We start from the raw sequence: 24,535 nt of genomic DNA on the forward strand, positions 1-24,535 counted from the left end.
CAGAGAGTGGCGTCATTAAGCTGCACTGCACTGATGAGACGTGTAAAATGCCTCCAACGGATAAAATTCTGCTTTTGTAAAAACCGCTGAGGGTCCAAGTGCTTTCCCCTCGTGCATGATTGACTTGTGCTTGCTTTGGGACGAGCTAAGTTGCACTTGGGGCATTAGTGTGAATCTGGTGTCCGTACGGTACATCATGTTGTCCAGTGTGTCAAACAGCAGGTCTGCTGGTTCTCACTCCAGCCGTCACGGCTCACAGAGGGCCGCTCAGTGCGATCACTCTTCACACCAGCGTTTTCTCTCTGCGGCCATGTGTGCATGTTAATGCATGTGTGTGCTTCTGTTTTTATCTGTACACAGTGTCTTTGACAGAGCGAGTCTGTCCTCCTTACAACTTCCTCTCCTTCAGGATTTCAGCTGGAGAGACGCTTCCTTCAAGATCAGTTGTCATTTTCTGTGGAGGACGAGGACAGGCAACAATTACAATCACTTCGTCCAACAAATGAGTACAGGTGGGAGTTTTCTGAATGAAAAAAGACACAAATTCTTAGCTCAGGACAGCCTTCAGAAAGACAATAGGACATTAACATTCAAATTATTCAGCGCATTAAGTTAGCATTAAAAATCTTTTTCACCTTTTGCATCAAATCAATATAATCAAAAATGTCTGCGCTCAGCAGACTGTCAGTTTTAAGGCAGAACACTTCCAAATACAGTGACAACAACAATAAACAACTGGTAGAAATCAGTTTTTTCTTCAATATTAAATTGAAATCCCAGGAGGGTCCACAGCACCAGCTGGTGATCCTGTTTCATTTAAGAGCTGATTGTGAAGTGGAATAAAATGTACATCAGGTCTGTATAAATAACCTCAAGTATAACCCAGATTGCAAAAAAGATTGGACACTGTGTATAACATAAATAAAACAGGAAGCCATAATTTTCTGTTTTGACATATACTCAACGGAAAACAGTACAAAGACAATATATTTAATGTTTACCTCATCAGCTGCATTGATTTTTTTAATATATCTGCTTATTCTGAATTTGAACACATTTCAAACAAGTTGGGACAGGAGCAACTCCAAAAACACCTGTTAGGAACATTCCACAGGTAAACAAGTTCGTTGGTAACAGGTCATAGTATTATGATTGGGTATGAAAGGGGCGTCCTGGAAGGCTCAGTCGTTCATAAGCGAGGATGGAGCGAGGTTCACCAGCTTGTGAACACATGATTGTCCACTGTTTGCAAATGACTGCATTCTGTTTTTTTCATGCTTCACACAGCGTCCCAACTTACCAGTCACACTTCTATTAAGAATAAATGGAACCTTCTATTTATGCAGACTGAAAAAACAATGTGGTTTGTAGCAATTTGTTTAATTAAATGTTCTAGAGGATTAATTGAAAATAAGGTTTGTTTAATGTCGCATGTTACTCTTGTGTGTGTGTGTGTGTGTGTGTGTGTGTGTGTGTGTGTGTGTGTGTGTGTGTGTGTGTGTGTGTGTGTGTGTGTGTGTGTGTGTGTGTGCGTGGCGTGCTGGTGTTGAAGCTTCAGAGTGTGTGTGCCCCTACCTTAGTAGGTGTGCATTTTGGTTTTAGTAAGGTTGTGGGTTTTTGTCAAGACTGCCGATGCCAGGGGCCGCTGCACGCTGTGGCCCCGTAGTCCTGCACTGACGACATGGAGTCTGTAGGCTGGAACGATAGCTTGGGTGTCACACCTCTGAGGGGCCCACAGGGGCCACCTCATCCTCTACTGTCTCCTCTGTACCACACCAACACCACCAGGCTGCCCCCGGCGAAACCCTGCACACCCAACTAACACTGCAGCCTGCGCTCTAACCCAGTGACCACACTTACACAGCCTTTAGTGAGGAGAATATGGTGTGCAGCTCAAAGTCACCTTGCAGTAAGTCATGCTAAATACTATGTAACTTTAATAAAAATGTATTTGTTTAGTATTATTCATTCAGATTTGTCTTAAGTTTATTTAAGACAAATCAGCTAAATTCCAGCTGTGAAGGTTTACTGGAGCTTTCCATTTTAGCTGCATTTATATTGTTAGAATTGGAATATTATGAGCAGAGAGAGGATGAGGAAAGACAGTAAAAAAGGTCCCAAGCTTGTCTTAAACTAGACAATGAGTGAGCAGCAGAAGACGCACAATGAGGTGAGATTTTGTTCAAAATGGCATTCGCTGTTAAAAACTCAAAGGTGATTCTGAGCAGCTGGAGACCACAGGTGATATGATACATACGTGTGAACAATTGACCAAAAAGATGCCCGTATTTTTGGTGATGTGCATCCTAGATTCACTCAGTCACTTAAACCTGATTTTTAATCATAAACAGTGGATTGTGGTGTGTTATTTCCACATTATTACAGTGATTACTGATCTGTTTGACAGCTGCCACCTGCACCATTATGAAAGCATAATAAAGCGCTTCTTTGTTAAACTTAAAATAAAATTAGAATTTTAGAGCAAAAGATGGTAAACATGCTGTTCAGGCAAGTTGGAGAGCTGTCAGACAAAGCAGAATTGTGCTTTCTGCAAACAGCGTTTGAGAGTAGAGGATGTTTTTGGTGAGTTTAGAGAGAAGGTTTCCAGCAGTGCAGCAGTGAACCCCTGCATTCACCGGTGTGCATGCCTGCAGCAGTGTGAGGACAGCGCATTCAGCCCAGAGCCGGGGCGGCATCTAACACATTCCTTCACCACACGTATGTGAAGATCCCGCCTCGGACTTCATGAAACCCATGCAGATGCACTTACACTCACTGTCTGCACCTCAGCCTGCAGGTTGGCCTTCTGCCGCCGGAGGTCGGACTTGATGAATCCTGTGACGAACACAGAGGAGAGGGAAAGGTTTAAAAGTTTAGTTTAAAATTAGAGCTGGATGCTGTATCATGATGGTAAGAAAAATGACAAAATGTGGAGAATGTGGTTATTTATCACCTGACTTAAAAGCAGCAGTTAAAAGTATTTTAGGTTTAAAATAGAAAAACAGGGGTGACACAGATGTCTATTTAAAGCAGGTGTCTGGACAGCGTTCCTTCCATCATCATATCACAATTTCAGGATCTTTAAAAGGAGTTAAGTTCCCTCTCTTTTGGGATCAATAAATAGGTGTTTAATAGGAAAATGAAGAAAAAAGAGCTTTCATAAATGTCGTCAATCAGCCACTAGGGGGCAACCTTATCCTACCAAAGATACTGTGTGCGCAACTTCAGGGCTGTAGGCAACGTTAACGGTTGTGCCCTGCCTCTAAAACACACAATGTGTTTCAGTTCCCTTTAATATCACATGCATGTATGTCAGCACCCAAGTTCAGTGTCGTTTTACAGGAGATGTGTGTTCAGGAAACAGAGGAGAGGTTAACATCTTACCTGTCATGACTGTTCCTATCAGCAGAAAGATACTCAGGAAGATGTTCCCCGCTAAAGTGCCCCATTTATCAATAATCTTTCCTTGGGAGATGGTGAAAATAATTCCAAATATCTGTAATGAGATTTTTTTTTTTAATAATTATATCTGGTATGTTTAGCCTGTATTTTCAGCTAACTGTGCTGACATTTACTGACCTGAGCTGAACAGTTAAGCAGTCCAGATGAGGTTCCCTCTGATTCTGGATAGGTGAGCTCTACTGCAAACTCAAAGCCCAGAGGGAGATATCCTGTCATGAAGAATCTGCAGACAAACAGACACCGAAGGTAAAATGAAAGGCTGCAACAAATACGTGTGATCTGCAGTCGTTTCCGTTGCGGCGACGAACAGAAAACAGCTCCACGGATTTAAAAGTAGGGCAAGTGTAAACTGCTGAATAATACATCCTGTCTGGGTTTCAGGAATGAAACCCATACAAAGGAATTGCTATGGAAACCAGCTATGGGCATAATCAGCTTACCATAAATAGCAATAATTGTAAGGACAAGGCACAAGCACTGGGGAAATGGAGGAGCGTTGATTGTGCTTTGACAAAGCAGCGCTAATGAGAGAATGGCAAAGAAACAGGAACATGAACTACGTACAGCTTCAGCACAACATTTTTAGGAATTATTAGCAAAACCTGAGACCTGTGCACATCAGATTTGACAGATTCAAAGAGATTCCAAAGGCAGTGTTATCAGACATCTTCTCTTCACCAACCGTCCCATGACTTCATCTGTCCCCGTCTCACCTGAACATCATCATCTTCTCAATTCAAAAAATCCTGACTTGAATGCATCATTTTATCCGGAAAGCCCTTCCTGGCAGAAGCCTTGACTGTGATGTTTAGGACCTCTGTGGCCTTTGCTCTGTGCTGGTTACCTACCCTAAAATTCCAGCTGTGATGAACACCACCCACAGGTGACCCAGGTTGAGGGTGAAGGCATAGACCAGCATCCCAATCAGAGAGAGGAGATACACGACCAGTGTGGTTTGTCTGAGGAGACGGCAGAGGAACATTAATCACAAGGTTCAGAAAGCTTGCCGGCAATATGATCAAACGTCACACGCATTCACACACAGAACACCTTGTTTGTGGGCTCATACTTAAAGATTACTGTGGCTCTAAAGACTCCAATTTAATCTGATTTGACTTTTACATTAATGTTTAAGAAGCCTTGTGACAAGGCTCATGTTTGCTACAGCCCGCCAAAGCTGATCAGAACAAAGAAATGGCTTCCTGTACATACATGCAAAAGTACCTGATAATCGTTCAGCTTTACAATAAATTCTGATAATAATAAACTTAAAAATATCTTTATGAGTAAATATAATGTATGTAAGAAAAGGCAATGCCCAACTTCAGTATTGTGAGGTCATGATGCACGCTGTCTTTATACTGTGTATAGATCCAAGTTACATTTGAAAGAAAAATTCATTAAGATCATTTAGTCTACAAGAAATTCATTACATGAAGCTAAGACTCATCTGTACATCCAGCAGGATTAAACTGGGAGCAATGGGACTGTCTAATATGCTCTTCTCCTCCACATTAAACATGCATCTTTTCATGCCCATGCATTAAAGACACATGATGCATATTATGACACATCCAAACTGGACTAATGCCTCAAATGTCCTCATTTTCAACCACTGCAAGAGATAAAAGGTATTTCTATAATCATCTAAAGGACTAATACTGTTCAAAAACATTTTGTGTCGCAGCAGGGATCTTTTCCCAGATGGATGTCTCCCTTGAAATAAAATTCCTCCCTGGATTCCTCAGCGAAAACAATATTGCTGAATCACTGAAGACCCTTTGCAACGACCCAGACCATCTGCACAAACAGGCTTATTCTGGTGAAGCGGTCTCTCGCACAACCACGCGTAAAATGTTGCTGCAAAATATTTTTGTTAATACTCTGACTCTCTCCCACATGGGACAATAGTCAGAGGGTCGGCGGCATAAATGTGAGCCTGACTGCTTTGACAGCAAAGCATCCTGACGGCATGCACGGAATCTGAGGAGCGCAGATTTTTTTCCAGTCATAATAGTTTGCATGCCAGATCACTGAAGGCAGCACACCAAACATCAAACACTCAGAAAACTATTGATATACTTGTGAAAAGTATTGATATGCTTGGTCAAAGCAAAAAATGACAGCATCAAAAATCAGTTTCTAATCGGATATTTTCACTGTCAAGACTAAATTATTAGTATTTTCCACGTCTAATGGAGTGGCACAAGGCCTGAGCTGCGACCTGGGAGGACCAGCTGAGTATAGCCTGTCAGATCAGATCAGCACAGAGGGACATCAGATATAAAACTCAGTTCTGCTGGATTCTCACTCGTGCCCTCTCCGAACAAAAGCTTCGATTCGCTTCGACGTCTCACTGTGAAGGGGTGATTTAAAAGACATCCATGCAAAGAGCCCATGTTTTAAAGCCCGGCTAACACTGCTGCAACCAAGAGAGACTGTTGACCCAGAAGATGCTGAGGTACTTCCTTTCAGAGGTCATGTTGAGTTTCATAGCTCCACTTCAAGCACATAAAGCTGCAATATGACATTTGTGACATGCTACAGCGTGCACCTATGGATAGTATTAACAGTTTGGTCCAGACTGAAGCTTTTCAATAACTATTTGATGGATTGCCATGATTGCTACAGAGAGAGTTTTGGCTGCAAGCACTGCTTTAGCTCAGTCTGCCACTGTTTTTGCTCTTTTACAGAAATATCTTACTTGTATGTTTTGGTCTTGTCCAGCCAAATGCCACATAAGAGGGACCCCACCATGCCAGCCGTGACAATAGTCAGACCAATCCTCCCAGCATTCACTTCTTCACCCTGAGAGGGAAAATATTAAAATTTCTGGTCTTCCAGACAACACAAGACGTCTGTGACATTTTGCACCCTGCAGTTATCTTGTCCTGGAAGCTGGGCCATAACAATCTGAGTCTCAGAGCTCAGCAATCAGTGTCAGGGTCACTTCCTTGGCAGCTTTTTAGGTGTCAGTGTCAAAGAAGGCCATACAACTGTCTACATGCTGGGCTGTGAGGAGAGGAGGTAAGGAAGGAAGGAAGAAAGAAAGAAACAGACAGTGAAATAAAGGCTAATCTGCTTGGAACCAAAGCAGACAGGCTGGGACTTACAGGATAGTGTTCGATGATCATCCGATTCAAGAGTGTGGAAACAGCATAGAAACAGCCAACGTTCAGCCCTGCAGAGAACAAGCAGAAAATTATTTCTGAGGAGACCTGCGGGGAAAGGAAAAGGTCCAGATCGGACCTCATGCTTCTCCCTAAAAACACTGCAGACAACCTCACACATCAAGTCAGTACTTGCCTTCAGTGCTTGACTAAAATGACTTAAGTCAAGTTCATTTCAGTTTATAGTGGAGCACCTGTCAACCAGCACCTGTTGGTGCATAAAATCTCCCGAGACACAAAAGGTCCTTAAAAAACCCCATTATTCAGGCATGTGTACCCTACACATTGACAGACTAACACATTTTAGTATTCTTTCCTCAGTCAATCATTAACATTGTCTTCATTAAATAATGACCTTTGAGCACAAAAAGAGTGATATCTCAAGAGACCTTAGTTACTTTTCACCTCAATACTGCAACAACATCCCAGCCTGGAGAGGTGATACAAAAAAGACGTGGAGCGTGGGACGACCTGCGTGTCACAGTGAGCTAATCAAAACATTATGTCACCGAAGCACGTGAAGACACAGACCTGACTCAGACTCTGCTATCTTTATAACGTCATCTCATGTGACCTTCTGATGTGGCGTGCTAAAGCATGTCTTTTTTTGGAGGGTATTACAACTAATTAAAGTCACATAAGGAACTTTGATGTAGGTGAAAGAGCTGTGACATGAGAGATTTCCCTGTAACGGTCCTCTAAACCTTGTTGTAATACTTGTAATAGTAAATAATAGTACTGAAACTATCAGCTTGAAAAGTGACAGAAAATGAATGAACAATAACCGCGATGTTTGATTCATCGCTATTCATCATAATTAAGGAAAAATGCCAAACATTTGCTCGTTCTGTCTCCTCAAATGTGACGTAATTCCTGCTTTTCTGTATTGGACCACTGGGACTCAAATATCTCTGTTTTTTGGGGGTTGCTGGTCAGACAATTTAAAGACACAATCTTGGGCTCATGAAACTGTCATGTAGCCGAAACTATTAGGTGACTGAATAAATAATAGATTAATCAGCGGCATTAACTGCCCTACATAAACAGTGGAGAATCAATAGCCAAGTTGTTTAATCTGTAAATAAAGAGAAGGTCTCACTACATAAAGGTGTCCTGTTGAACCAGTCTGTTTGTGGAACAGACTGAAGCGATAAGAAGGGACCCACCATAGCTGACTACCAGGAGCATGAAGGGCTTGTTGCCCAGCAGCCTCTTGATCGAAGCCGTGTACGAGTACTGGTCAGGGGGGATGCTCCTGGCTTGAGCCTGGGCCTGCGTAGGAGGGATCTCTGGTCTCTCCTGAAACACTGCAAAGCAATCACACATTGGTTCAAGAGGTTACTTGTGTGTTAGGACATAAAACCTTTATAACTAGAGACTGAAAACCAGTCCTGTCATTAAGCTTGTTGTGATAGCGGATTGTGTGTTCTCTGATCAGCCCGTGCTGGCAGTGATGGGGGGTAACAGCCCAGTGTGACGCTGGAGGTCATACTGACAGAAGGAGGAGGACCAGTGGAACCATAATAGATGTGTGTATGTTTGTGTGTCTCTGTGTGCGAGACATTGAACACAACAAGCCAGAGCTCCTCTGAAGATAAGATAACTCAGTCTCCAAAGCGTTTGCACTATCTGTATCTGTGCTGTCGTCCAGCCTGCTAATTATCTGTGTGACATACCTGTCATCAACAAGCCAACAGGACAAGTTAGCTAAACAAACACTAATCAGTGTCAATATTTTACTTCTCTTTCCTTTGCTTAATTTGTTAGCTTTAAGTATGTTATTTTTGTAGGGACACATACACAGAATAGCACTGTCACTGAACAGACTCATGCCACATACTACATACTAAAGTCTAATGCCTGTCCTTTGATCGGCTCTTACATCTGACCTGACATGATCAAATTTGTTGCCCCACCCTTGCTACACAAACTCACTTTGAAGTGGCAGCAGGCTAACTTGGCCAAGGAACAAATGATTTTAGTGACAAAATGTCATCAACCAAGAATTTGTCTCTGTGCCAGTCATCATCTCCCAGACAAAGATAAGACCTGTGGTGAAGCTTCGCCGTGTTTCTCTGACTCTCAGTGAGTTTCAGTCCTTTTGTGGAGGTGAAAGGACGACGTAAGAGAGCTGAGGGGAAAGATGATTTCATAAAACACTTCCATGACTCCCTGCTTGTATTTCACATCCTGTCCGAACACATCTCATCAAAAGGTGCACAATTACAGCAATTACCGCTGCTGCTCGTCTAGCGAGCTGCAATGCTGCTGAGTTTTCGGTAGAGAGCACATCTGAGGGGGACTCAGCAGTGCTGCCTGAGGAGCCCAGCAAGCAGAAAAGAAGCTCTACCATATAAACATGAATGAAAGTGTGTGTCAAACAATCAACCTCAGTGCTGCAAAAATCCCTCGAGACAATCATTTGTGTTCTCGTCTAAAAATATTTCAATGGCAAGTAAAAAACATGAAATCCTGCTGGCATTACTGTGAGGGGCAAAAGAGGTGAGGCAACAGCGCTGTCACACCACTGCAGAGCACAAACTGTCACGATGACTCTTTGCTTTATCAAATCCACAGCCATGACTGTGGGAGTTACATGACTTTGAAAGGGCCTTGCAGTGGGCTCGACAGCCCCTGCCCACTCCACAAGCCCGTGGATGTGAATAATCATCTTACCGATGACCACGAGGATGAAGATGAGGGTGGCCACTCCCGCGCCGATGTAGAACATGATTCTGATGTGGTACGCCAGCTCATTCATATCATCCACGTTAGGCACGAGGATGGGCGGGACCAGGAACCCAATGGCAATACCCATCTGTAGGTTAGAGGCACCAAATTAAAAAATTACGCTGCGCCTCTGGCTGACGGCCACACATGCACATGCACGCACACGCACGCAGCTACAGCCAGTGCACATCATTAAAGGGTGGGAGCAATTATTATGAAAGAGAGAAAGAGATGAAGTTCACGTGTGACTGGCATTTGCCTGTCTGACATTTGTGTGAGTGACGTGTACCCACTGTTGTGAACACATCAGCAACAAACGCTCATTCAAAATATGTCAAAGAGGAGGCGTTAAAGGGATTCGCTCACACTTTTTCTGTGTAGATATGAAGGTAGAGCCAGGGGATGGTTAGCCTAGCTTAGCATAAAGACTGTAAAACAGGGCCTGGCTCCTTCCAAATCCAACAAAATGCGCCCATGTGCACCTCTAACACTAACTAGCACATGTTGGGGTTTTTTTTCTGTACAAAAACTGAAATGTAAAAACGTAAATTAACCGCTTTCTGCAGGGTTATGTGACGGGTTATTTCTAGGGTAGGAGCAGTTTCCAGTTTCAGACCTCGTGAGTTCACTGCTCCCTTTAGAGGCCACCATGATTTATTTACATTTATTTATAGATCTGCACCTGTTACCCTCTGCAGCATACAGACACACCTCAAACATTGCTCTATTGATGTTGCATACATGTATGTAACATAAGCAACTGGAACAATTATTAACTTACCTTGTGGTCATTTTGCTTGAGAAGGCTTTATAGGATATTCACAGCAGCCTATAAAGGATCCCTACAGCACCGTGACTGGAGAGTGATCTCTGTTTAATGACTTATATCTGAAGCAAAGAGACACTGTATCCCTATTTTTTGGATAAGTAGAGAAAGTCTTGATCATTTGTCAAAAATGCAAAACAAGCTAATTCTCGATGGTGCAAATCAAGGATTAAGTTACTTTTTGCACACAAGCTGTTGATCTGTTTGATCTTCAAAGCATGGCAGGCCTTTATGGAAATCTTACCTACTTTTTACTTCATGTGAACTATTTCTACACATCCAAGGGGATATGTGAACTACTTCAACCCAAAAACTTGGAAGTATCAGGTTTAGGGGCCGGAGCCAAAGGAATAAAGTCGTGGTGAGCAAGTAAACATCAACAACAATGTGTCCTTTCATCTTCAGCGGCGGGGAGCGGGACTTAAGCACAAAACAAGAACATGCGCGACAATGACCGGCATGCAGTGTTTGGTCTATGGCAGGTGAGAGAGGACAAACTTCAATGGAAGGAAAAACTGCTTCAGAGGTTGAGGAGCATCAGAGGGTTTGATGGTATATGTTTATGTACAGATTGCAGCGCGATCACAATGCATTCATATCAGCCTATGCATAACAACTGCTATGCCTGTTCACTCTCCATTGTTGATGTTTTTATTGGCTTGCAGGAAAGAATAATGCCCTTTGGAAATGACTGGAAACATTTAAAACTGTGCCACTCTTCTGCAAAACCTCTCAATTCATCACCTCTATGTGAAATTGTTCTTCTTCTACGGAGACGTGAACTGTGACATGCAGAGCTTTTTCCATGACCTCAAGCTTCAGATGACCAGGCGAGTTTAACACGTTTTCAAGCATTTCCAGTGCGAGAGCAGGCTAAACGACCACATACGGCCTCCCCAGCAGCTCCCGCTAGCTTGCCATGAGCACAGCAATCTCATCGAACATTCAATTTACCCCAAGCCTGGGAGCTTGTTCGGAAGCAGACGGTTCAAGCGGTGGAAGTCACCCGCCATCCCCCCGCTATTTCCCCTGACTGGGAAGAACAAACCACGCACACACACACACACACACACACACACACACACACACACACACACACACACACACACACACACACACACACACACACACAAAACATAATGGAAATCAACCACCTTGAACGTGTTAACCAGCATCTGCCCTTTTTTTCCGTGAGATATCTGCTTCGTCTACCTCCCAGTTTGGTTCAATCTTCATGTCACACCTGCTGTTTCTGCACACTGTGAGTGAGTGTGTGAGGAAAATCACACACAGGTGGAAGTGGTTCATGTTTCATCATCTATGAGCTTGATTTGGCACTTCTTTCTAGCAATTTTCTGTCTGGTTTGTGCTCAAATTGAGTTTATTAGCATAACATTTCCTAAGAATAAATATTTTGATAATGGAAAGACAAGGCTGTAAGTACATTTAGAGAAAGTTACAAAGTTATCCCAAAGAAATAACCCTGTTGAAAATGTGGAAAATAACTCAGAGCTAATACTTTCACAGCTGACTTAAAAAATCCTCTTTATCCCTCAACTTTCTCAACCACCACATGCCATCACAGGCATGGGAGAAATCCTGAGCTCAATTTAACAGAAGTGAAACTATGTAAGCATGCATTAAGTGCCTGGTTCTGCAGGTTAACATGCATCGCTTAGCTAAGATGCTTTTGCAAGCTGAAGCCAGAAGTTTTCTCCACCGGCAGAGAGTGTGTGTGCATCGCTTCGTTCAACCTGCTGACTCAAGCAGAAGGTTGGAAACAGAATTCATCAGATATACTGCAAAGAGTGTTAAAGATGACAGAGCTGTTTCAAGCCAAACACACACACGTGCAGGTCTCTAAGCACCAGTTTGAGAAGTTTATAGCACCATACGCACTCTGCTAAAGACATTTTGAGGCCAACAGGTAAACAGAGACACACCTGGTTTCCCAGAACGCCAATGGAACAAGCGGTGGACACCTCCTGCTGCCCAAACCACAGGGACGCAAGCCTGGATGGGATGCCCAGGATATAAACGGTGGCCACGGAACACACAAACTGGCCCAAGAAGGTCATGGCAAACATGTCGGGGTCGGCCGTGCTCGTCTTGACCCAGGCCCCGATGCAGTTGAAGGCTGAGCCCACCACCACCACGTCCCTTATGCCCCGGTTTTCGAGCAGCCACGTGACAGGAAGGATGAGGGGGATGTAGGTGAGGAAATAGATCATGGAGAGCCAGTCGATGGCCAGGCTGTTGATGCTGTAGAAGCGCATGAAGATGTTGCTGATGATGCCGTACTGCAGCCACATGAAGGCGTTGCTCATGGAGTAGGCGCTGAAGATGAACAGCATCACCCACCGCCGCTTGTACAGCTTGGTCTCCATCAGTGGGAAGAAGGGCGCGGCGTCCAGTGCTGAAGTCTCCAGTGTGTCGCTGCTATCTTCCAGAGGCAGCTGGTGGTTGTATTCTCCCAGACTGGTTCTTTTTCTTGTCGGGGACCGACCATCGTCGGCCATCGCCTCGCCAAGGCCATCCGTCCACTCTTGAGAGAATTCATCCTGAGAACTCATGTTGCTCCCACTGAAATGCTTCCCTTTCACTTCAGGCTTCTGTGGCACTTAACAGCTGGAGGGAAGAGCAAACATTTCTCCTTGTGTGTGCGCCCTCTTTACACCGCGGCAGTTTACCTGACTCACCCCTCCCACCCAGCAGGTATTTCCTACATGCTGATCATAAACGAGCTCGCCCGCAGTGCGTAAAGTGGAGATTACTGCTTATTAGTGCTTCTGATTTCGCAGAGGTGGCTCTGGGGTGCAGTCTAAATATAATGAGCTGTGTTGGGAAGCTCTGATCACAGCTGCATACCTGACTGACTGGTGTTTAACACCTCTTCAGTCAGGTGACGGCTTTCTTTCGTGAGTTTTCGTTTCGAACTCCTCCTTCCAGCTCAGGCAAGAGCATCCACCCGCGCTTGACAGCAGGGAATGAGTGTGAACTTAAGGTGGGATGGCTGGAGAGAGCAACTTGATTTTATTGCTAAAGTTAGGCACATGACACACACATGCATAGATGTACACAGTGGAGCTAAAGTCCGCCGAGGCTGAACCAAAACTGCAAGTTCATCAGAATACAGATAATCTATTAAACTGGAACGGATGGATGCATAACAAACAGCTCCTGCGCACCATCCTCTACACTTGCAATCATAGTCTCCTCCCATGGACATGCAAATCCAAGGGACATGCAAAAGTTTAGCCCCTTTGCTATTTGAAGCATGAATCTACTGCCTCCAATGTTTGTGCTTGACAAACATACAATGAAAAGCGTGATCATGTAGCTGTAATACTAGCTTTGGGAAAATAAGAGGAAATATGGACCTAAATTTGCAGCAAAGTGAACATATCATGCTGTCTCAACAATATATGAGAATAAATCTTGAAAGATTCAGTATATTAAACCTCTGGGAAAACCTCTTCTACACTATAAAATAAGTTCAACACTTGTGTCCTCATGCTGTGGCCGTAGGGAGGAAGTACACCTCTGTGCTCAAACACAGGACGATGGTATCCCACTGTTAGAACACTGGTTATTAACGTGTTTGTGGTTCATAAATTGGATTTACTAATGCCCAATCACTTTATATTACATCATCTGTCTTAGGTGCTAGTCTACTGGCAAACGTGAAGCTGGTTAAGAAAAAAAAAATGGGCACAGTTTTTGTTATGTTGGCTTTTTAATCAACGCGCACTGCTTGTGTATTCAATAACACTGGGCTTTAAATGAAAGGTGCTGATATCCAGCTTTAATCTGAAGGTTTTTGATGATCAGAGTAGGAATTGTAGCCCTTCTTTTACACTTTGCTCAAATTTCAGGGGACAAAAGCAAGTGACTGTACAAATGAACATGTAAACACGTGCTTAAGCACTAGATGATGAAGAATTAGGTGCACAGCCAAGTGCTAGCTCAAGCTTCAAAGCTGCTCTGCTTTGCCTGTTGCCAAGTGAGACAGCATGAGTGCACACACATTAATTAGTTGACTTATTATAAAATGTGTTTAATACCTTGTGCATGTCATACTGTTTTCAACAACACAAGAGGACACATCAGTGTTATGACATGACCAGGTGAGGTCAGCTAAAGCAGAGAGGTGCTGAGCAATACAATGATTTGGCCATTTAGAGGAGTTCAGACTCATATATGCTCATATGAATGCAGACACTCTGCTATCTGACTTGTAACGCTTGAATGACAAACTGCGCGCAGGCCTAGAGCAGTGTGAGCAGCCGTGCCGTGAAAGAGAAGATGATGAAGAACTGAGTGATTGACGGGACATGACACGATGAGGTATCGACTGACACACAGCCCGTCAAGGTGCTGGAGGTTGACAGGATGGTGAGGTCGTTCTGCTGCTAAATGCTGAGTTTACAGTCATCAATCATAGCGGAAACCGGGGCTTTTGCTCGGAGATGTATCTCTCACCAATCAATGATTCATTTCATGTCGGGTTATTCAGTGTTGTGCCACTTTTTACAGAGAATGAATCTATCATGGTCCAACTGAGTGGTAATGACAACATTTTCATGAGAATTAGCTGTAACAGCAAGTTGATTCATTGATTAGTCAATCAACAGAAAACAATTCTGCTAATGAGCATCTAGCTATCACCTGGGTGTAGATTAGAAAGTGTTATATTAGGCTCTAAAACATGAAGTTTGAAAACTAAAGTGGTGAAAAAGTGTTTGATATAAACGTCCCAGAGCTCTTCTTCTTCTCTCATGATGAAGGACTGAATGTCTTTCACAGAAATGGTCTCTACAGTCGTGCCTGTGTCTTGAGCAGCCTGGAAATTTCCGATGGCGGTGCTGTAGTGCCCCTGCTGTCTCCAGCCTCCACCTACACCACCTCTGCCCGCGTGGAGCAAAGCCATGAATGGAAGGAGGAGTGAAGTGAAGAAACGAAGAAGATTGCGAAGCATCTATCGTGATACTGAATCTGCAGCTCCAGGCGCACTCCGGCGAACTTCTCGTGCGTCCTTAAAGGACTAGAAATCAATATGAAATCAAAGCATGATGATCTATCAGCGTTGAGACACCTCCTGGAAGGAACTGGAGCTGTTTGGCCGAGATTGCGCGTTCGCCTTCTGTCCATTCAACAAAAAAAAAAAGCTGCGTAATAAAACGCTTAATCACAACAGATAACGTCACCGTAAAACAATCCAGCCTCCTACTACTTCATATTAAAACACTATCCGTAATGTGCTCAATAAACTGCCTCATTATAGGCATATATTAGACTTCCTGAAAGTGACGAGAACACAACAAACACACAAATCCCCGCAGGATATTAATCTGAGAAAACACTGGCGCAGAAGTGAACTAAAGGAAGTGAAAGAGCGGACAGTGACCGTACCTGGAGCCCGGCTGCACAGACGCATGCCGGCCTGCTGCCCCGCGCGCACCGCTCCGGCTGAAGATGGCGAAGCTGCGCATGCACGTCACCTCCCGTTCGGTGCCTTTGCCTCCCCCAAAGCAAATAACGCTCCAGAGCGACTGGAGGCAATGCTGCATCAAAGCATCTGAGGTTGGTTTATGAAAAATCAATTTAATTAGTGTGTAATTAGCCTGTACTGCAACATGTGAGTCAGAGTTAAAGTGTCTGGAGGTGTGCAAGCACTTAGTGTCAATTAAGGTTTCCTATTCACATTTACACACACACATAAACACACAATAACACCCGTATGAGCTTATGAAATGCAACATTTTGTTGAAATGAAAGCAGTGGTGGTCAACCTTTTTGGTTTGCGACTCCTCACTGAAAAGCAGTGGCTAGTTGGGCCCATTATTAAGCATCAAACGTCTCTGAGTTGTTTGCAGTAACAGCAAAGAGAGCTTTCCCAGCTGAACTTCTCAGATGGTTTCATTTAAATGAAGCTTTGAGGCCCAAAGAGGAAAAATGATCCAATACTTCACAAATATAAGAAAGGATTAGAGAAAAATGACAAATGAATACAAAGAAGCCGTGTTCACACATGCACTGCTACCCTGAGTTTTTCCCAACATGACTCAGACGAACTGTATGTGTGAGTGTAAATGTCTGGATCTGAACCAGACGTTACCCCCCAGCTGCCTGGGAAAAAGCCTGTGTAACATCTGATGGAGGCCATGTGTGAATGGAGGGAGTTCAGGAGTGGGCGTCTTGATGATATTGCATGGAGTGTAGCTGCTTCGTACTCTTTCCTGCTTGCTTCTCTATATATTGCTTTCCACTCTTTCAGTCATCATCACAGATCAGTGCTCCTCCTCCTCCCACACGCTCTACCCAGAAGCTATCGCTCACCTAAACCAAGCAGAGTATTTCTAGCAGGTGAGAGCACATCTGACACAGACAACCTCCTGTTATGTGCGGACCTGATTCTCCAGACACATTCTGATGCTCACATGAGGAAGCGGCTAGATTTTTCTTATGACCCTTTGCAGGGTCCCGACCCCTAGGTTAGGAACCACTAGAGTAAACAACTTATATTGATAGAAAGAAGTTAAGAGTAGCTCCACCTCAACCAGCTACAACAATAGCGTCCTATAAAGACCGGTGTATGAGTATAAACATATTCATCACTCAGGCCATTTTACAGTGCATGTTGCTGTTACTTTTAAGAATCTGAGTGCTTCTTCCAGCACTGAAGTGTTTGCTTACAGGCTGAGCGTGAAGAATGCCTCAAGAAATCCATTCAATAAAGTCCAACAAATAATAATAGTCCATGAACCCTGATAAGGTTTTTCAAGGTATGCAGATAAGCTTGAACACGTCAGCACACACATACGCACACACACACAGGCTCTCTGGCTACTCAGACAAAAAGTCGAGACATCTGTTCACACTGTATTTGCTGCAACTTCAGAGGATTTTTAGCAGGATGTGTTGGAGTCAGCGTTGTTTGATATTGGATGTGCAGTGGTTCCACCATCCTGTGTGCTTAGTCTCTCTTTACCAAACATGTATTCTAACAGGATGAAGGGTGACACAAGCAAAGACATGCAAATGTTAAAAGAAATATGACGGCTAGAGCTGAATATCAGAGGTGAATAAGGACTGCATCGGTAGTCCATCACTCACAATTTAGTCCAGGATCGTTTTCTGTCACGGCTTGGTTGGTTTTGGTGGACTAAGTAAAGTCCACGGACCTCCAGGGATCTTTTCCAGGAATCTCTTTGGTAACCATGTAAACTAAAGGACTTCATGAATAGTTTTTCATTCAGGAGAGAAGCACAAATAACTGACTGATCCCCAAACACCACAGGTTCATGACATTATTTGTTTGTTTATTTTTTTAATTAGCTTGTTTGCAAATTTGTTTGAGAAACTGCAGCAGTGATGGGCAATATTATCTAATGTTGTCAAAAGCTTTAACTCATTTGTATATTAGTTGATATCGTGCTCACATTATTGCATTTAATCACGTTCTTAATTTGGGGCTTGTACTGTTCAAGATCAGTAGTACCTGTTGGTTTCTGTGTTCTGTGGACAGGGATGGAGGGATGAGGGTGGGTCAGCTGGGGCCCAACAGAAAATATTTGCCCTGGGCCCCCTAAAACGTTAATCCAGCCATGGGTTTTAGTCTACTTATGTGTCAATTAAATGATATATAAAATCATACGGAATACAGAGGTTTGTTATGGTGACTCTTTCATTGAGGTCATAAGAGATCAGCTCACCTGATTCCCAAAAACTCCAATGGAGCAGGCGGTGGAAACCTCATCCGCGCCGAACCACACCGACGCCAGGCGGGAGGGCATCCCCAGGAGGAAGACCTGCGCAAGGGAACTTAAACCCTGCCCAATTACGGTCACCCAGAACAGGTCGGGTTGGGCACTGGCCACCTTGGTCCACGTCCCGGCGCAGTTGAGCGCGTTGGCCAGCAGAGCTGTGACCCGCAGCCCCTTCTTATCCAGGATCCAGGTGACCGGGAAGACGAAGGGGATGTAGGTGAGCATGTAGATCATGGACAGCCAGTCTACAGCGAACGCCTCCACGTTGTAGAACTTCATGATGATGTTGCTGATGATCCCGTACTGGATCCATTGGTACGCGTTGCTCAGGGAGTAGGAGCTGAACAGGAACACGATGGCCCAGCGCCGCTTGTACAAACGCGTCGTGGCCGCGGAGCCGCTGTCACCGTTTGGGATGGTGCTGCATTCAATTGTCTCCGCGGCGCGTGGAGCCTCCGTCCCCAAACCATCTTTCGCATCCTGCGCGCGCCTGCCCTGCGAGGCCCGCGTATCATCTCCCATGATCTGCTTCAGCTGAAAAGAGCGCACTTGGGAGAGAGACGGCAGCAGAGGTCACCTCCGTAAAATGTCTCAAAAAACAGAAAATAATGATCACTTTTGGTGCATGTGTGGTCTAAAAATCATTCAGTTGTCAGAAATATTGCTGTCTCTGCTCTTCAGGACTGAGATAACTTCAGCCTTATCAAATGCCGGCTTCAGTCCAAATGACTGAGCTGCTCCCCAGAAGTTCACTTAATAAATGAGCTGACTGAGAAATCCCCTTTATTACGGACACTGGGTACAAGCTGACCCGACTTTTACTCCACCCAGCTGCTGAGATAAGAGACGACAGTGACAGTAAAGTAGGACACACCTACCAGTCAGTCAAAACAGAGCAGAGACTCTCATAGAGACTCCTGCTGTCTGTGGTCCCCCAGTTTGTCCTCACTGTTGCCTGTTTCAGCTTCATCTCCTACTGCAACATTGCAGATTGTCAGTATGTCACAACCGGATTCTACTCAATAATATTCTAAGAATTTATTACAAGGTTGCCTTGACTTCTCCATTTTCCTTTAATTTCTCTTGCCATAGTAGTGCATGTGTTAATCTGCGAGTTAAATTCCTCCTGGATTGAATAATGAGGGCCTTGTTGCGCTTCTTAAATGCTTGGGTTTTTTTTTTTTTTTTCTTACAAGATTAAATGTGGATTAAATGTCAGGAAAAATGTGCTTGCACTACACTGTTGGTCCCCTTTTGATTAAAACTACAACAGGAAAGGCATGTGATTAGTTTGAAGACTTAGTGCAGAATTACACGTCAAGTGAGAGGAAAGAGGTTAACATGAAAAGCATGATTTTACCTTTAAGACATTTACAGTCTAATTTGATCATCTTTTGCACTAATAAAATCATTTGTTAGACTCTGCTGAAACAAAGCTTTCCCTCTGCTCCCATGTCATCCCAGAACACACAACATTTAGCCAAACCTTGTGGGGGGAGTGGGGTGCCGGAGAATATGCTGTAATGTACAACAGTGAGAAATTTTAAATTGTTTAAAAGTCAAACCAATAAAATAATGTATACAGCGTTAATCAGGTTGTACTGCTACTGGTCGCCAGATGGCGCCGTTTACCAGAAAACACATGACTGACCTGTTTTCAGTTGTGTGGGGCTCAAAGAAATTGCAGAAAAAAAGAAACTAAACATTTATTTTTTATGGAAATACAAAATGGGGATTTTGTGATAGCTTATATGCTTATATAACATCATATACAAAAGTATAAAAAACATAATTGGTAGTAACAATATGGAAACAGAAAATAAAGTATGATGTAAACAGTCCATATATATATATGTGCATACATGACGCCTGCGCCAAAAAATAGGATAAAAGAAAAAAAAGATCAATCTTTCTGCCATGAAATGTATAAAAGAACAAAAATCACCAGAAAATCATGAAGTTATTATGTAGCAAAAAGGCCTCTGACTGTGCGTGGGTGTAAATACTTCACCACATATCATCATCAGTATGTTAATGCATTCCAGTAGTTATTTCTGATATTTTCCTCAATGTATCTATTAAGACTCCTCTAGCTGTGGTTCAGTTTAAATTCCCAGAATGCATTTTAACAAAGGCAAGACAATCCAAGTAATGCTGTGCATACGGGCTGAGAAGTAATGCAACCCCTTCTTTAAACAAGATGTCAGTCTGATCACATAGGTAACCCCTGTCTCACATGGAAACGGGCTGAAATGTTGGTGAAATGGCAGGTTTAGGTAACTGTGTGGCACACAGACATCTATCCAGCTGTTTGATAAAAAGTAGCTCAGTTTCAGCTTTGGCTTTTTAAATACAAATCATTGATTTGTAAATCACCAAATGAATTATTGAAATTATTAAACTGGCACCAATTTTTTTTGATAATGACATTTTTTTCTGCAACCATACTCTGTTTTAGCTGCTGGAAATATGTTGGCTAATCGCTAAAACTAAGAGCAGATATTCACCCTATAAAAACACCAAACTGCATGTAAGACAATGTAGCATTAACTTGGTTTAACTTCATACTGATAGTGGCTGGAACTGACAACCAAATTGACCAACAAATGGCAAAACGAGAGAGAAAGATGTTTGATTTAACTGCCGAAACAGAGTCCAATGTTATTGGATCCACATTTTGTGGTGTAACGCTCTGTGACTTAAGGTCAGAGGACTTGGCGGCTGGTTCTCCTCTGTGACCGAGGCCCAAAGCTGAGTGCTGCTTGTTGGCTGCTTCTTCTCAAATGTAAACTGTAGACAGATGTTGCACCTTCACTCGGCCTCCAGCTGCTGCAGCAGCGGGTTCACCTCGCTGTCCGGGGTTTTGACACTGTCCGTCCTGACAATACACGTGGGGCGATGGCGGTTAAGCATGAGGATCAGCTGCTGTCGCTCCATCTTCAGCTCCTCAATCTGGGCTTTGAGGTCAGAGTTTAACATCTCTAGTCTCTCTGATTCCTGAGAGAGGATGGAGGGAAGAGGAAGGGGGGCTGAGATTATGTAGGAATGTTTTGGCCGTTACAACAGATAAATATGTGAGAGTCTGAAGCGTGATTATGTCTCACCTTCTGTAGATAATCTGTCCTCTCTTTCTTTTTGTTTCGACATCGAGCTGCAGCCACTTTGTTTTTCTCTCGCCGCCGTTTCCTCCTCTCTTCCTCTTCATCCCTCTAAACAACAGTGCAGGTGAAAATGTTGGAGGTTTTTCCTCACGTTTTTATATCTTTCTGCTAACTTTGCAGGCATGTTGATCTGACTCAGTCACAGTCTGCAGGAGAGCAGAAAAACTAAGAGACAACGTAGGTTTCTCTTTGTCCTGCTACTTGCAACTGTTGTCCAGCTGCATCTCACGGCTTACTTTATGTATGTTTAACTGGTCAAACATACGGAACACATGAATAGATGTCCTCAAAATCAAAGCTGAGATTAAAGTTAGTACTGAAACTATCCACATGATGTATAAATATTGTCTGAAAGACTGTTATCAGTAGGTAACAGCTCCCCGCTGCCTGCACCAATAGCTCCATAGAGCTGAAGGTCCATGTGGTCGTAGAACTCCTAACGGCCCATTCATGTTCATGCTCTTGACATTCATGATGGACAGACTCCAGCAGTATCTTTCCAAACAGTAGTATTATTACATGTGATGCCCACTAGGTGGACCTATTGATTAAGACATGACACAATGCTTTTATTGTAAAGGCGCTTCCAGTTCAAGCAAACCTGTTTAAGATACATGCCGCACATTTTACACATAGTTAAGCCAGAATCAGTATGATGAATTTGAAATGCTGTTTTTGGCAAAATCCCATAAAACAGCACAATGTTCAATGTTAAGATGAAGCACGTAAACAAAGTAAAAACTCAAAATGAGCTGTTATCATTTACGTGATCTAATCATTGGTTATCAGCTACTCACTGTTTCCTGTACCTCTGTTTTGATCACCAGGGGCCTTTTGCCCAGACTGTCCAGGAAGTGCAGAGGTGACAGCATTGTACTGAACTCCTGGAAGTCACCAAATTTGAGCTTGTCAGTCAGCGTGGTGGCTGAGATCCCAGCCAGTGGGCCCAGGCTGGGCAGGGAGCCTGCTGTCACAGAGGGATCTGGGATTTGTCCTGGCATCGTGTCAGACTCGGTCGTGACCACAGCTAGGAGGCAGAGGGAGAAAATGGGAGACACACTCAGAACGCAACCAAACAAGATCAGTGAAAAACACATAAAACTCTGTCTGCGCTGCTTGTTATAGCGCACACCAGGGCATAGTTAATGGTAGAAAAGAAGCAATTTTACATTAACAAATTAGAAGAAAATAAATATGTAAGTGCTTTATTTGACCTCAAGTCTGTTACAGAGCTTCAAGAAGGCATTTGCCTGAGGTGCACAGCTCCTTTCTAGCAGTCAGACAAGCCAAACAGTGATGAATTGCTGGTCTGTTACAGCAGCCGGATGCTGAGGCTGCTCTCATTAGGCTATTTTATTATTTTGCTTCTTTTTCTGGAATGAATATACTACCATTCACAGAGATCTTGGCAAGAATTTACCTCATTTAATCCCCAGAGGCCAAAAAGAGATGAACAAGAGTGTACAAAGCAGACTCAGACAAATTCCCCCTTTAGTTCAAGGAAAGCTACGGCCAGCATTGCCAAGAAATACCCGTTAACCATGGTTTCCTCCTTAAGGGACTTAATTTCAGGGTAGTAGAATGTGGCTGCCAGAACTGAGCATACTGTGGTGAAGTTTGACCCCAAATTTAACTTGTTTTGCTTTGTTTAGCCAAGTGAAAAATCAAAGATGACATTGTTTACTTACAATGCTTTGTGCTGAACAGATTTTCACTGTGTTTTGTACTGTCTGCCCCCGTCAAACGCCCTAATTTGAAAATGCTGAACACCAACATTTATATATATCCAAAGACAATGAGAGAGGTGTGTGAGCGAAGCCAGCCAAAGACACAGGAAATCAGCTCAGCGGATTTCCAAGTCACATGATGCAGCCAAAAACTACTATCTAAGGTCAATTACTCAGAGACCTTTAGGCCACACTGCAGGAATAAACAGGTAATGCTTCCTCAGAAGACAGCGACATTATCACCTCTGAAGGCTGAAGAACATTAAGGCAAGAGTTCACGTGTGCCAGTCCTGCCTCTACAAAACAGTCATGCAGAGAACACGGACACGCAGGAGACATGGGAAAAGCATGTCAGCTGCACGTTAACTTTCAGTTTTTGCACTTCCCCAAACTGCAGGTCAAAAAGACAAAGTGGAACTCTGCAGACCATGATGTGGCACATGGTGACCACAAGCAAGGTTCTTCTTTAAACGGTGAAAAACAAAGGAGGGTGAGGTGTAATTACAGCATTAGAGTGATTCTTAATCATTTCCATAAAAAGGCCTTCCAAGCTTATAATATGGACCAATGGCTGCTATTTAAATACATTATGGTCCACAGTGAAGGTGTGATTAAAACAACTACTAAACAACCTCTTAGAATGGTAACTTTATCAGACCCCTGAGGGTCCAAGACGCCAATTAACCTCCTGGGATTAGTCTGTATTATTATTATTATTAGCTTAGCAAATGGGCTGAGCCTCGGGTTAGTTTACGAATATGAATTTCACAGTAGTTTGGAAATGTGTGTGTGCAGTGACCTTAAATCGACTACACTGTGTTGCAGCATGCACACTGGAGCCATTGGTCAACTTGAAAGCGGAAGTTTTTTCTTCAGTGCGGCATTTATCTTACGTAACTTTGTCTTCCCATCAGAGCTGCAGTGATAAAATGTTACAGCTTTTCGTCCTCATCGGATCTCGCCTCAGACAGATCACGTTAAGGATGAACGCGCGGCATCAACGTGAAGCCGAGATGACACTAAATAAGAACATTTTGTTCTGAATTGTGCACGCCGTGCTTCCATGTAAGAGGAGCATGCAAACAAAAGAAAACGAGCTTTCTGCAGCATGCTCCATAAGATGTCAGGTCTACTTTGAACACCGCAAATAATTTTAAAAAAGCCCTCGGATAATGCCGTGAATAGCGCCGAATAACCGAAAACCTCCCAGAGCTGCTGGCCGCCTGCTCTCAAACTATGCTCGTTATGACCTATGCGTGGCGCGCCAATAAGCTCTTTAGTATGTAAAAATAATCCGCTCCTCGATTTATGAAGTTTTGTATACCGACCTGACTTTGATCCCAGGTGCAACAAATGTCCTTTCTTCTGGTCAGCCGAGGGTCGAGAGTAGATTTTAAAAAGTGGAAATCGTTGCATCAGCCCGATTTTAAACGTGATCCCAATCTGGGAGGATTTGGGAATGCGGAACTTAGGCTATGCCAGCCAAACGTAAGCAGGGATGTAAAAAAGTACATAGTGGGGGCAGAAGTGGGGAAGTCGCACCGCTCCTCCCATAAAGAAACACTGGGGCTGCACACTGCAACGAAAGCGGCTCAGATGGAGGCCTGCGCTCCAAATACAGCTCTCATCTCCTGTGAAAGCACCAAAAATGCTAAATATAACACAAAAGCTCAATCATGTTAATTAGGTT

General features: G+C 43.5%; 2 protein-coding genes across 7 annotated transcripts; both read right to left on the bottom strand.

Annotated features, from left to right (window-relative positions):
• Positions 1-324: 324 nt before the first annotated feature.
• On the bottom strand, positions 325-18,913 carry flvcr2a (FLVCR choline and putative heme transporter 2a). 5 transcript variants are annotated; one of them, XM_070979745.1, is made up of 11 exons: positions 15,601-15,710; positions 12,132-12,816; positions 9,309-9,450; positions 7,799-7,939; positions 6,576-6,643; positions 6,167-6,270; positions 4,311-4,421; positions 3,580-3,685; positions 3,385-3,496; positions 2,771-2,835; positions 325-454 (listed from the first exon to the last, which is right to left on the bottom strand). In XM_070979745.1, the coding sequence occupies exons 2-11, from the start codon at positions 12,759-12,761 to the stop codon at positions 389-391; spliced, it is 1,545 nt and encodes a 514-aa protein (XP_070835846.1). In that variant the 5' UTR covers positions 12,762-12,816; positions 15,601-15,710; the 3' UTR covers positions 325-388. The 5 variants fall into 5 exon arrangements, with proteins under 5 accessions (XP_070835846.1, XP_070835848.1, XP_070835844.1 ...); XM_070979747.1 differs by lacking the exons at positions 325-454; positions 12,132-12,816; positions 15,601-15,710 and adding exons at positions 1,469-1,695; positions 17,904-18,505; positions 18,836-18,913; XM_070979743.1 differs by lacking the exon at positions 325-454 and adding an exon at positions 1,469-1,695.
• Positions 18,914-19,648: 735 nt separating this feature from the next.
• LOC139342431 (jun dimerization protein 2-like) lies at positions 19,649-24,355 on the bottom strand. Of its 2 annotated transcripts, XR_011603043.1 has the most exons (5): positions 24,174-24,355; positions 21,928-22,145; positions 21,062-21,166; positions 20,448-20,954; positions 19,951-20,188 (listed from the first exon to the last, which is right to left on the bottom strand). XR_011603043.1 is itself a non-coding variant. In XM_070979522.1 (4 exons), exons 1-4 carry the CDS (start codon positions 24,259-24,261, stop codon positions 20,769-20,771), a joined length of 597 nt encoding a protein of 198 aa, XP_070835623.1. In that variant the 5' UTR covers positions 24,262-24,355; the 3' UTR covers positions 19,649-20,768. The 2 variants fall into 2 exon arrangements, 1 of the variants encoding a protein (XP_070835623.1); XM_070979522.1 differs by having other exon boundaries at positions 19,649-20,954.
• Between the last annotated feature and the right edge of the window lie 180 nt (positions 24,356-24,535).

Source organism: Chaetodon trifascialis, chromosome 14 (genome assembly GCF_039877785.1).
Source record: "Chaetodon trifascialis isolate fChaTrf1 chromosome 14, fChaTrf1.hap1, whole genome shotgun sequence".
NCBI classification, from domain to species: Eukaryota; Metazoa; Chordata; class Actinopteri; order Chaetodontiformes; family Chaetodontidae; genus Chaetodon; species Chaetodon trifascialis.

Excerpts from the sequence above, each read along its gene's own strand:
- flvcr2a (XM_070979743.1), bottom strand. The coding sequence starts at position 12,761 with ATGAGTTCTCAGGATGAATTCTCTCAAGAGTGGACGGATGGCCTTGGC. Across the intron at positions 6,271-6,575 it reads TGATCATCGAACACTATCCT|GGTGAAGAAGTGAATGCTGG; the intron begins GTAAGTCCCAGC and ends TTTCCCTCTCAG. Across the intron at positions 2,836-3,384 it reads GATAGGAACAGTCATGACAG|GATTCATCAAGTCCGACCTC; the intron begins GTAAGATGTTAA and ends TGTTCGTCACAG.
- LOC139342431 (XM_070979522.1), bottom strand. The coding sequence starts at position 24,261 with ATGCAACGATTTCCACTTTTTAAAATCTACTCTCGACCCTCGGCTGAC. Across the intron at positions 22,146-24,173 it reads GCACCTGGGATCAAAGTCAG|CTGTGGTCACGACCGAGTCT; the intron begins GTCGGTATACAA and ends TCTGCCTCCTAG. Across the intron at positions 21,167-21,927 it reads CCCTGGTGATCAAAACAGAG|AGGGATGAAGAGGAAGAGAG; the intron begins GTACAGGAAACA and ends ACTGTTGTTTAG.